The sequence below is a fragment of the Hoplias malabaricus genome, chromosome 2 (assembly GCF_029633855.1).
Source record: "Hoplias malabaricus isolate fHopMal1 chromosome 2, fHopMal1.hap1, whole genome shotgun sequence".
In the NCBI taxonomy this organism is placed as follows: Eukaryota; Metazoa; Chordata; class Actinopteri; order Characiformes; family Erythrinidae; genus Hoplias; species Hoplias malabaricus.
This window is the reverse complement of record NC_089801.1, coordinates 10,254,000-10,267,693: the sequence shown is the minus strand read 5'-3', so window position 1 is coordinate 10,267,693 and position 13,694 is coordinate 10,254,000. Positions and strand designations below refer to the sequence as shown.

Sequence of the window (13,694 nt, the reverse complement as noted above, 5' to 3'; positions counted from 1 at the left end):
GGTGTTGCAGCATAATTTAAATTTGTCAAAATGTTGTCAACAGGCAAAGTCAGAAGTGCACACTCAAACAATGTAAATTCAGTGCCTAACTAGACTCCATTGTGCTCTCTGTAATTTCATAAGGCTGAAACAGCTGCTGGAATGGCTCCTCTGAGATATTTTTACCCAAGCAGGTATAAGGCAGAATCTGACGTGAGACCAAATCTTCAAAATCACCTACTGTCAGAGAGGAGAGAACAGGCCTGATTCTTTTTACAGGCGTCTGAAGGAAACATACACAAATAGAGGAGGATGACCACTGTCCTGACACTGCTGAGGCTTGTTTGAGATGATTGGAGAGGTTAGGCAATTGGAATGAAATCCTGGCAAGGATTTTGCTTTCATATTTTACTTTTTGCCAACTCTGTATAAAAATGATTATATATGACGACAGATGCCATATATCAAAAAATGTAAAGAGAGAGGTGTTAAAAAGGTACTATTACTTCTATTAGAGATGTGTGTGAGAAACATTTATACAATTCCACACAATCTTTATGCCATTGGCTTTCAAGCCACAGAAGGGAAGCTGTGATCTTGTTAAATGAATGCATCTTATCCTTCCGTTCTATAACTTCTAGCCAGTTCAGGAATCTCAATATAATGAGGCATGTCTAATCCTGAGAACAAAGCAGAGCTTTCCAGTACCATCCTTGCTTCACCACTGGGAAATCTGCAGAGAAATGAAGAGCTTTTCTTATAAAAACACACTTCAATCTCTATTTAAATCACAATATATATTTTCTACGTCTGATTAATTCGTCTGGTGCAGCAGCGCCGAGGTGAATTTCTCTTTATGGCTCTGTATCTGCATATGGAAATATCTAACACATTCCATTCTCTACATCTTAATCTTTTAAAATGTCTTGGAACCTAGATTTACTATTTTATGCCTGAAATTGTAAAGGTTTAATAGGCTAAAAAATGGAAAAATACAAATGAACTAGTCTGTAATGTATGTATATTATTCAATAAAAACCATAAAGCACAGAGAAATTGCAGTCATGAGAGTGAAAAAAGTAATGTATATAGTGCAGTACAAATCCAAATAAGGTATAAAAAACCTAGACAAAGAAATTGATAAATGTCATATATTGCAAGTTCCATTCACATGAATGAATATGTACTTTCACACTTCAACTCTTATTTATACTCACTACATAAATGACATATTTGTTTTCGATATTAATGTTTACTGTAAAAGCTTCTATCAGGCTTAGCACATACAGTGCACACTGTTATTTATCAAAGATATGCATAAACGAGTGCTGATTGGTGCCTACTGAATGACATAAAAAGCACTCTGAGTCAGATTCATTCAGTTTACCCAACCCCACCACACGTTTGTTTGTACAGATGAAAAAAACAAATCTGTTTGTGAAATCTGTGCAAGCTATTATACAAGGGGTTTGACAGTACACAACTTCAATGAATACAGTCAAGTTTTTTCCAAAAATAGATCAGCACAACTCAGGTAATTGCACTGTCAATGTTTTCTGCCCAATAATACCTATTACTGAGGGTCTTTTGAAACTGTTTGCTTTGCTTATGTACTGCTGTTTGCAGGTAGGGCGTATAACAAAGACAGGCTCAGACAGAAAATTTATCAGACAATTGCAGCTTGAATTTTTAAAGAGACTTATACAGCCACCAGAACCTATATGTATATGTCCTATACATATAGTTAGACTAGAAAAACATGAAAAAAATAAGGCTGATTCTACGGCAGTGATTTTACACATTGAGAATTATTACACCTCCTAAAATATAACCCTACTGCCACCTCAGCATCATATCAACAGCTTGCCACAACTACAAAGGTTATCAACAAGGCCAATGTACAGCAGACAGCAGACTAGTCCGTGAGGCCAGCTAATGGTTTCAACATAGATCTGAAGTGGCAGTGGTTGACAGTGGCAATGTGAACCACTACTCATAGCAATTACTTAAATCTGCAGGAATTCCTTCATGAGCAGTCCTACTGCTTCTTAACAGTAATAGCAGGGTTTCCCGCAGTGTTTGACAGTTAGCCTTGACAACGTCGTCCACCCACTACCCCCCACCCCCACAATTTGTTTCATACAATTCGTTCAGTTTCTAATCAAGGTCTTTGATGTGTTTGCACGTGGCTTTCTGCTATGTCCAGTGATCCATGATTAATCAATCCATTGTAGAAAACACTTAATAATAAGAGATCCTTCAAAGTTCCAAAGTACATTCTGTGACTTGTTTAATGCTTTTTTCCTCAGCTTTTAGTCACTAACACATGGTCTGAAGTATAATCAAGTGTTTAAGGCGAGCTGTGTGTCATCTCTGAGTTTCCCTGCAGCTGTGTGTACACGAGGTCAGAGCATGTGCAGCCCATGCTTGTAAACAATGTTTTGAATCACTTTTTAATCGTTTTGAACCAATTCACTCAATGAGTCGACTCTACACTCAACCCTTTGTGCAAGTTCCTCAAAGCGTCCAAACACAACACAGAGCACATAATGCACAAAATATCAGTGGAGTTTTATAGTACCGAACAATATATCCTATATACAGTTTCATCAGTACAGACAGTTTTGATGATGTACTCCTGGCTCGAAGGAGTTCCATAACCTAGATGGCTGTAAGTCAGTCAAGAAATGTATTTGCGAAATGATGTTTAAACATCAGAAACTGGCATGTGTGCTTTAAAAGGGCATTAAAAGGGCATACGCTGAGGTCACAACTTCATCATGGCTGGACAATGAGCAATGAACTGGTCCACTGGCACCTGGAGCAGGATGATATCATCACTTAGTATGTCTTCCCTGGTGTGCAATATGGCTCTAGACAATGAGTGAGTGAGTCTAAGCTGAAGAGAGTCTGGGACACACCCAGATGGGGACTCAACTGTGCCCCATTCACCCTGTCACCTTGAAATGTTGCCAGCCCCTGCCAAATGGCCACCTTTTACATCACAATAGAAACTGTGCTTTTTCGGCAGCCCAAGTACACTCACTGACATTTAGATGCCACTTTTTTGCAGCGTGATTTAAACTGTGCCTCGCCCGAAAACGCTGAACTATTGTTTGAATTAGAAACAGCCATAAATCAAATTGACTGCATAAATTTACCTCAGGACAGAGATAGAGAAGGGGAGAAGACAAGGGGTGGTAGGGGGGTGAGTAAAATAGAGAGAGAGAGAGAGAGAGAGAGAGAGAGGAAAAAAAGAGAGGAAAAAAGAGAGGAAAAGATTATATAAACCAGCAGAACCCAAAATGGTTTTAAATCAGGTGTGTATCTACAAGTGGACTGGAGGAATCATCAGTCCACCCAAAGAAATCATCAGCCCCCAAAGAGGAATCATCGGTCGAACCAGAAAAATCTTTTCATGTAATAAAATGAAACAAATGGAAAAAAAAGACAAAAAAAATCTTGCCATTTCGCTGCCTTTCCAACGATTCAACCAAATCTTACTACTTCCACATCCCCCCTCCCTCTGCTTGACGAACTGTATGATACACATACAACAATTTAATGTCTTTTAAAGTAGTTTAACCATTTCACAATCTAGCTGCCCATGGTGTTCATATGGACTAGACACAGTGAGAAATGTAAGACATGCAGGAAGGAATACATAGACAGAGAATCAAAGAATCAGTGAGAGATATAGGAAACACAGAGGCTCCAGACAGCATGAGCTGTATGAGGAAATCTCATATGTTGTTTTGCAGAGCTTGGCCAATCTCCAGCAGCTCTCACAAACAAAACCCAGTGGTGAAACACCAGAACATTTTAACTGCAAGATATTCTAAATTGCTGTCAAAGTGTTGTCTCTCTGCACTGTATGAGTACTTTTTCCTCCAGCAGATAATAACAGTTTGTTTGTGATGAATCAGGATTAAAATATGTACCAAATGATCCATACAAAATACTGCACTTCAGCGTGGGTACAAGGGCCCAACCAATGTAAACAATGGCACAAAGACTTAAGAATTTAAGAAACAAAGCAATTTGTAACTGATATATACCCCATATAAAACATACAGTACTACATGTGTTATATAGAGAATACACAGTATTCATATTGAGAATATATGATCCATAGATCAAATAAAGTCACCTAATATTGTTTTACTGGCCATTATATTTTAGACCAAGGCCATTAAGGAGACTACAGATCAACCTTCACCCACATCTACCTTTGTTGTAGATGCATCACAATAAAATACTATGAAGGTGTTCCACTCACAAGGACTTTAATAGAGAGAGTTTTGGCCTTGATGTTGAAAATCTGCAATAATACCTCGGCTCATAACTCAACTTAGACAATGGCCAAACACAATCACATCACATGAGAGACCAGTGGCACTTCAAGAGTCTTCCAAATGTAAGGCATTTTCTGCTGCTGCGTTTTGTCTAAATACACATTAGCGCATCAGACATTCCGCCTTCTCAAACACCATTAATAACTAACAGAAATATGTTTTCTTTTGCTGCATATCTCCCACAAACACTACTCTTGGCTAGAAAACAATTCAACAAAATAGAAAGAGCAGGTGAAAAACAAAATATACATTTTAAAGCACAAACTGTGATGATACATATGTAAGTCAAAGAAGGAAAGTGCCTCATTTTAGGTGGTGACATGTCTCACTCATTTACAATTAGGAGGACAATGGCAAACCATTGGGTTTCGGGTTTCTCAGACTGGCCAGATCTAAATTACCCATCTAATGAGAAAGGGGCAGAGATGAGTTTTAGCAGATGTGCAGTTGTGATAGCTCCATTACTTTTAGAGGAGGCACCATCAATGTGTTGTAATGGAATATCTGAAGAGCCACAGTCTAAAACATCCAGATGGATTTTACTGGAAATTAAATGTATACAACAAAGGCAGAACTGGATTGGGTTGAAATTGCAAGGAAAACTAGCTTTCCCTTCATTTGCATGTAGTTCTGTACCACATACTGCTTACAGCAATACTGTGAAAAAAGAATAATAAAAATGTGCTATAAAAGCTACGGTACAAAATGTAGAAATGTGGTATCCAGTCATATACAAGCTTTATTACATGCTGCATGATACTTAGCTAGGTTTGGAGCCAGTATTACTCATAACAAATGCCCTTCGTTTCTTTAGCTTGACATGGCTGAGCTGTCACTTGCTTTTAAATATGTCCAATACCCATCAGGAAAATTCAGTTCCTATTCAACCCCAAGGTTGTCTTGTTTTTTATATCTTTTTGTTAAAAAAAAGTGCTTTACACGCGCAGAACCAAGCACATCTGACATTGGTGCTTTCTGGAAGAATCAAGGACAAATAGCAACAACTAAGAATGTATGTCGATTTGATTTATACGCATCATATGACTAAAAATACTGAGGCATCAGCTCTAATGCGCAACATTCGTTTCTTTTTCAGCCATCAGCACAGGATATTCATTGTTCAGTGGCAAGATAAAAGCACACAATCAGGTGCGTATACTCATGCTATTACGGTAAATGAACATGTAAACAACAATATAATACATTTAAGTAAGTTATAGTCTCCTGTTCCTTCTGTGTTTGGGGTTTATTTAGTCTGGAATGGCTAACGCTGGTCAGAACACAATTGCAGAAACTTTCACCTCGCCAGCAGGGAGAACATGAGAGCACTGAGTTCGGCACAATCTCTTATCAAGGTGGGTATTTTTCTCCCAGGAAATATGTTCCCATTTGCGACAGCACTGTTCATTGCCTGAGGTGGTTTTTCCTCACACAAAATTATTTTCTAAGCTCACGAAATTTGAATTGGATCTGATGTCATAGATCAGGCTGCTTCTCTGAAATAAACACAGCTAATAAATAAACCCTCCCAAGTGCTGACCTGTTCCCATCTTGCACCATTCTGAGTCGGCTCTGGACCCACAACAACCCTGAACTGGAACTGAAGTGGTTACAGACTATGAATGAAAGTCCAAAACTGAAAACACTCTAGCTTTCCCACGGTTACAAGTCTTCCAGTGCTCTAAGCAAGTCAAGTGCAATATGTTTACAGTTCAGCACTTTCATTCATTCTCTGTAAGCGCTTATCCAATTCAGGGTCGCGGTGGGTCCAGAGCCTACCTGGAATCATTGGGCGCAAGGTGGGAATACACCCTGGAGGGGGCGCCAGTCCTTCACAGGGTAACACAGATACACACACACACACACACATTCACACCTATGGACACTTTTGAGTCGCCAATCCACCTACCAACGTGTGTTTTTGGACTGTGGGAGGAAACCGGAGCACCCGGAGGAAACCCACCCGGACACAGGGAGAACACATCAACTCCTCACAGACAGTCACCCGGAGCGGGAATCAAACCCACAACCTCCAGATCCCTGGAGCTGTGTGACTGCGACACTACCTGCTGCGCCACCATGACGCCAGTTCAGCACTTGTGAATGTTAATTTATTTATTAATTTATTATTAAATTATTAACCCTTCATTTATCCTTTTACCCTGCTTGAGGTAGACTTGCTCTGTCATTAGGAACATGGCTGTTTGGAAATGAAGATATGTTTGTTTGTTTTTTATCTGTGACAAAGAACACTAGTCATACACTAATGAACCGAAGAAGTGCTGTTGTAGATACCTCATATATATTTTCTTCCTAAAATGTCTCCTATATGAAACCAAATAAAGTATTTAAAAATATTCAGAGGGGGGCTGTAGTGCCAAACTCCACATTGCTTTGGAAAATCTGTATTAGTCAGGGCCAGCCTCTGAGGAGAAATATTTTTCCTCCTTTCATTATTTTTTTTGCCCCTAAATCACATTCGCTCTTCCTCAAGCTGTGCTTGCCGTTCTGGCTTATTACACACTTCCTGTGTACAATACTGGAGGACTAAAACAACATTTTTATTCGGCTTTGCAGGGAGCTGATTGGTTAACAATTAGCACATAGTTACTGTCTAAAGGCCACACCAATGTTTGTGATGAGATAGCACTAAGCTGCTGGTAAAAGATGCACCAATTAGAATGGCATTTGGTGAAGCAGCGTGGAGAATGGAGAGTAAGATGGTGCTGAGGCAGATCTTTTCGACAGATGTTAGCTTCGCCATCCAATTTTCACTAACACCAGCAAAAAGAAGACACTAGCAAAAAATTCCACTGGGAATTTTCATCAGAACAGCCAGCCTGTTTGCTGAGACAGTATGCCTGTGAAATATAAACTCCAAGGAATAAAAAAAGAGAAATATTTTACCTATGAATGTATTAGTGAATGAGCAAAATAAGGTATATCTTCTGAAGCATTTGTCAATATGTTTTTACAATAATTTCTGAAATACCTCTTCAGAGACTACACATTTACCTAGCACATTTGGCTTCCTTTTAATTCTGTGTTTTGTTAAAGGGCGCAGATCGTATTTGAATTATATCCATATTGGCAAATTATGGCAGATTCATTTTACATTTCGTAAACCTGTGAACATAGCAATGCAATTGTACATAGCTAAACGCATCAGCCCAGAATTCCTATATTAACACATTCCTGCACTGTCACATCCTTTTTGTGATTGCAACATTTACTTAAGAAACCGAAGATTAGGACAGCTAAACATTCCTATGCTAATTCTTGACCACATAATTCCAAAACCATTCCTTATTAAACCACACCGCTCCACTGGAGCGCCAGTCAGTAATGTTAACATTAAGGCAATGAAGATTTTTAAGAGTAGCTGTTTATGAAGCCATAATTGCTCGAAGGAATTAGAGTGGTGGAAAAAAAGAATGCTTCATTTAGTTCTCCTTGGAACAAAGTCAATCTCATCACCTCAGAACCCAAGCCATAAAAATCAATCCACTCAGAACAGAGCCACTTAGTCATGCAGAGAAGATGGCTGCCCTCGTCCCTTTGTTTATTCAGCAGAGCTATACAGTATGAACAGTCCAGCCTAGCAGATGCTCGTTAAAATGAAACACTAACGAGTCAAAAACAGACGCTAGGAAAGAAAGCAGCATGGCTGGAATCTCAAATTAAGATCTTACTGTGAGTTTAAAAGAAAGTCTCTAATTGGAGGCTAATGCGAGGTTAAAATTTAAGCAGCTGAAAAGCAAACAGATACCACGCATGGTGTGAGGTGTTTTTCACTCAAAATCATGATGACTACGAATTTTAAACAGTTTTAAGTCACATTCCCTTCCTGACTCATATGAGCATTAAGTCAAATTTAAATCAAATGTTAAACACAAATGTATTCTTTCAGTTCACTTCTACTTTAGCTCTGTACTGGTGCTGTAAGGCTTAGATTGCTAAAAGTAATCAGCTTTTAAAATTGTAACGAAAGTTAAATACTAACTCATACATTAATTTACTAACATTGTTACAGTACAACTTCAGCATTGCCAACATATGCCAACAATAGTATAACCATCTTCGGCAAAGCCGTTGTTACCAGACACCAAAGGTCAGCACAAATTTGTGATGAATAGCAGTTCAGGCTTCCTCTGATCTAGGATTACACCAAGCCCAATCTGTAACCACTATAACAAAAGCATTAAGGTGAACTGCAGGCAACAGAATTGCCTCCTACCTGCGTGACCAGGGGCTCCAACAGCCTCTCTACGGTTAGAGTGCGAATCTCGAGACTCTTGGGGTCCCATTTCAGAAGGATGGGGGATGTAGCACTTGTCATGGTTACTGTAAAGAAGAAAAAAAGAATTCATGTTTCAGTGGAGAAAGGCATACATAGGACTGTTACATGAAAAGTTTAAAAGAGGAGAAGGGCAAAGAGGAGGCTTTTTCACTCTAACACACTTCATTTCAAAAGCCAGATATCCCTGGAAGTTAAACTTCACGCACAATAAAACACCCTGGATTAGATAATATTAAACTTTACGGAGAGTTCAGGCAGTAGTCTAAAGGGTAATATCTCCCAAATGTGTTGCAAAGTACTGTTTCAGATAGAGGTTGTGCACTCATTTTACGAGCCGACTTACTAAGCAATTGACATCTGGAAACAGCAAGTTATTGAAGCAGTCAAAATTTTAGTATTGATCCGTTTTAATGGCACACCATTATGCAATGCAACATATTTCTGAAACAATGAGGGAGGCCATAGAAATCACAGTGTGCCTTTAATTAAGAGTTCAAAGTCACAGCAGGATTCTTGTAAGGATTTGTCATATTTATTAGTTTCTATATAACATGGGCTTTAGAGAAATTCTCACCGCTCAGATCTGATGACGTTAAAGGTTAGTTTTTAATTTAACAATCAGAAGCCAGCTTAATGCCAGCACAGAAAAATCAATTCTTCTGAAATGTTTTGATGGCTCTGAAAACACAGACACTGAAGGCTTACAACCAAACCAACAGCTAGTCAAACCTGTGATGTCTCTATTCAGCAGGTACCATGCACTTTGCATATAAAGTTTCAGGTTAATTGCTTTCAATTTCAACCTGGATGGGGCTTGCAGCACTGCTGGGATGTCATCATCTCCTCCTTTATTGTAATTCAGGAGCATATCGACCTAGATTCCCCTCTACCTTTCTTCAAGGCCCTTCCATGCCGATTTTGATTACTGAAAACATATGTGGCTGCAGGAAGATCTTTGAACAGTGCAAATATATGCAGGTAGTTCCTGATCAAGGTAGGAGTCAAGTCTGCATATCAGAGAACTGCAAAGTTTAAGCCACAGTAAAGTAGAGGCGATGAGAGAGATTCAAACAGGGAAGCGAATGGGCAGAAAAGGAGAAAAGGTGGGGAAGGGCTCTTTGGATTGGTCAGAGATGTCTTTAAGGAGCCAGGAAGGTCTCTTAAGGACTTCTTTTCTTTGCCTGGGATCTTTTATTTAACAGGCAAAGGGGTAGGAGGGCTGAAAGAGTGGCAGGCTATAAATCTGGACTTAAAGCCAGTTCCTTTTCTATTTGTAAACCTGTCCGGCTTTGCTGCCTCAATTACTCAACTCAATCTTTACAATTTTGTGATGCAAGAGTTTTGATTCACAAACACACATTCCCAAGCTAATATTAATTAAGGAAAGATATTTACCTGTGCGTCCAGCTATGTATCTAGCTCCCGATTCCTTTATATAAAGTGCCAACATGTCCTTTCAAAATTTGCTACAGCTAAACGTGCTTGAAGAAGAATACAACATTTGGCAAGCATCTGGAGAAAGCTGGCCATTCTATCCAGTATACTACAATGGACCGTCAGCCACAGATGGCTGAGGCATTGCTGATTACATTTATTCTATGCTTAGACTGTAGCCCCAGCAACCAATATTTTTAGGAGGGCAAGAAACCAAAAGAGCACTGGAAATACAGCTGTGGATATGAAATTCATAATATATATATATATATTCTGGACACCAAGCACAGGTATGCAAAGTGTTAGCACAATAAAGCCAACCAAACATTGCTCAAACTGAGTTACAGACACCCAAGCTATATATAAAAGCTGTATGTCACCAGTTTCCAGTTTTATGAGGAATAATGGATGTCTTTTTCGCTCTCAAAGACATGGCATTAGGTTTAATCAGTGCCTCTAGACAGACCAGAATTTTTTTTAACTGAACTCAAAAAAGTAGTGTTAAAAAAGGGAGATTGAGAGTGGGTAAGTTTTGGCTTAAAGCCATAGAACAAGGATATATTTCAGTATGCTGTGCCATATGTCAGTAATAACTGAACAGGAGTCTTCTGCAGTCTGCACAACTTCCTCTCTATAAGTATTTTCTGGGTGGGCACACAAAGTTTAAGAGTTCTTTTGCATCTAAGATTGAATGCCAAACAACAGAACAATATATTAAGTTGCTTAAGCCATTAAAAACATGTGTGGCAGCCTTGTCACCTCAAGTAACGAATGACATTTGGTGACATTTTCAAAAGCAAACAGCTTAAACAGTATACATCCCTGTGTTTATTAGTCTTTTTGCAACCTTCAACATACCACACATTCAGCTTGTATCTTTGCACTTGCTAAAGTGCCAAAAAGCTTGCAGCCGAGTGAAAGTGTATTTATAATAGCACAATAAATCACACATGATGACTGAAGGGGACTACACTTCAAGACTTGTTTTAAAAAGAGGTATAATAAAGCAGCCAGATTACACAACACCATATTGGAAGTGTTAAAACCTACAATCTTCATCTAGCTCTCCAATATTTTCTCCAGTTAATGCAAAGGTAGAATATCTCAGACTGTAGCCACGAAATTAAAATTTTTCATATTCCACATCTTAATCAGTTTAATTTGTTGCTGTCAGGATGCTTTTTCTTTTACCAAAGCAAGACTGTGCACACATTTGTACAAATCACACTCAAAATGTAGCAAGTTAATTCCACGTACTTATAAAGACAAATCGTTTAACAGCTAAAAATGTTCTTTCAGCCACAGTTCAAGTGAACTACCTAAGAGCACACATTAAAATACCTTAAAAACACAAGAACTTCTACAAAATCTGAACTGCATTTCAGCTTCATTAATGTCACTGCTCTTAGAGAGCTCAAATTTATCATCACCTTTTGACTGAAGCTCAGAATGCACATTCCATTCTTGTAGTCCACCAGTGAAATTAGTAGCATCTCTACTCTATTCCCCAGTTTCCAAGTCACTAGTCCCCATTGTCAAGAATAACACATCAATTATCCAGCGTTGGTGGAGAAAAAGAGTAATTACGTTATTCGTGCCGGGCTGTCAGGGAGATAATAGGGCTTGTGACAATGAGCTGTTGGGATGCAGTTTTTTTTCTGATCGCTCTAAATGCAGTGTGTGAGTGGGAAACTCTCTCTCCAGCAGGGACACAGCCGCTCGAATGGTCAGCAGTGTGTGTTAGTTTCTGTCAGGCTGTTTGCTGGTGATGCTCCAACATGTTATCATATGAATACAGAGCCAGAAGTGCTTTTGGATTATGGTCAGGCAACAACTTCTGCAGCAGTTTTACAATCACAAATGCAAGCAATGTGTTCACATATAAAGCAATAAATGTTTTGATAAAAAAGGTTCCAAAATTTGATGAATCAGTAGAATATTGTACCAGCTTGAAATGAGTTGTCATCAGTTTGTAACAGCTGATGGTGTTAGGGCAATTGCAATGACCACTCACACAAGTTTGAGCAATGGAGGGCTATGAAATTCTCACTTTTTTGGGTCATGCATATAAATCTTAACCAAGTGAAATGAAATTACGTTTAAAGTAAATTAAGTTGTGAAATCGTTCAGAAAGACTCAAAATGTACATCTGACAAAAATGTATACTTCTATCAATCATAACACAAAAAGAAATCTCACTTATATATAGTATAGTTACAACCTATATGTGCACTATAAGAATTTCAGACAGAACATATGCGATTGTGTGAAAACAACAGAAGCTGTTTCATAATTTAGCACTTCTGATTAGCCTTAGAAGCCCTAAAGAGTTAAATCTAGATACATATTACCTTCTGCACACATACAAAGTAAGAAAAGGTCATTAAATGGTGAACAGCACTATTTGGAGCTACAGAACTAAACTACAAACATACAGTAACCGTTATTGTTTGAAAATATAGCTCCACTAATTAAAGATTCATCTGTGAAATGTATGCATTTACATTAATAAAGTCTTACAGAAAGATTACACAACAGGCTCGACTTGTCCTGTAGTCCTCTATCAAAGCAATAATGAATCAGTCCTAACACACACACACACACACACACATACACACCCTGAGATATCATGCTGAGATGGCAGTGCTGTTTGGCACGCCCCAAAGATTCCACAAATTCTAATAAGACTATGCCGAGTGCACACAGACAAAAATAAAACGAGATATAAAAATATGAAACCCATAAACACAAAACTTTTAAGATTAAACATTTATGTTGAAATTGAGCACTGTGAGGAAAATGTATACTTCCAGCACAGTGATAAATACTATAATCAAGGTCCACGGTGCAAATACAGCCATTTTATTGATCTACAGTATTTCTATCGGTCCATTATTCACACATTTGTTACAGAATGTGAAGGACAGCTGCTGTGTTGAAATAATGTAGTAAACTAATCGTTGATAAAAATGGAGATACGTGTTTTCATTGGACAGAGATGGTCTCAGGAGAGAGATCCAATCAATCAGCCTTCATCCACAGAAGGTTGCACACTGAGGAGATGGCCAATAGTGTTCCTAGGCCATTGTATTCCTGCACCTGTGCTGATAATGTCTTTAGCACTTTAATATCACACACACAATAAAAATAATAAATAAATAAATAAAAACCTGAAGCAAACCAGATTCTGGATACTGCTGCAGCAGAAGAGAGCTGAGAGGCAGTCAGTGATACAACCCTGGTCTATAATATGTACACTGCTCTATCGTTGTGATGAGGAATGCACTGGAAGGCAGTGTCTTTATCAAGGTGAGTGATGTAAGCTTATTGGTGCTAATTGGTTCTTTGACAGACCTGACATCAACCACATTTAGTCCCACCCAAGAAAGCTGCAAGATAAATCATTTAAAAACTGTCTCAAAGGACAAAATCCTTTATCATTCCCTCTGTGCCACTTCAGATTACATTCATTAAAAACATACTGATAATAGTCAGAAGCATGAAAATTACTAGACAGCAGCTTTAAAACGGTTTAGAGAAGAGAGTTTAAAGATTAGAGTTAGTCCCAACAGCCTGCCCTTCTCCCCCTCTCCCTCTTTCTCTAACACACACACACACACATATAT

At 38.6% G+C, this 13,694-nt stretch overlaps 1 protein-coding gene across 12 annotated transcripts in view; it reads right to left on the bottom strand.

The window, feature by feature from the left end:
• ctnna2 (catenin (cadherin-associated protein), alpha 2) overlaps window positions 1-13,694 on the bottom strand; it is a 564,720-nt gene that overhangs the window by 399,283 nt on the left and 151,743 nt on the right. For all 12 annotated transcript variants that reach the window (XM_066656026.1, XM_066655991.1, XM_066655999.1 and 9 more), the window contains one exon: window positions 8,572-8,678. In XM_066656026.1, the coding sequence (XP_066512123.1) occupies window positions 8,572-8,673 (102 nt within the window). In that variant the 5' untranslated portion in view covers window positions 8,674-8,678. The remainder of the gene's footprint in view (window positions 1-8,571; window positions 8,679-13,694) is intronic.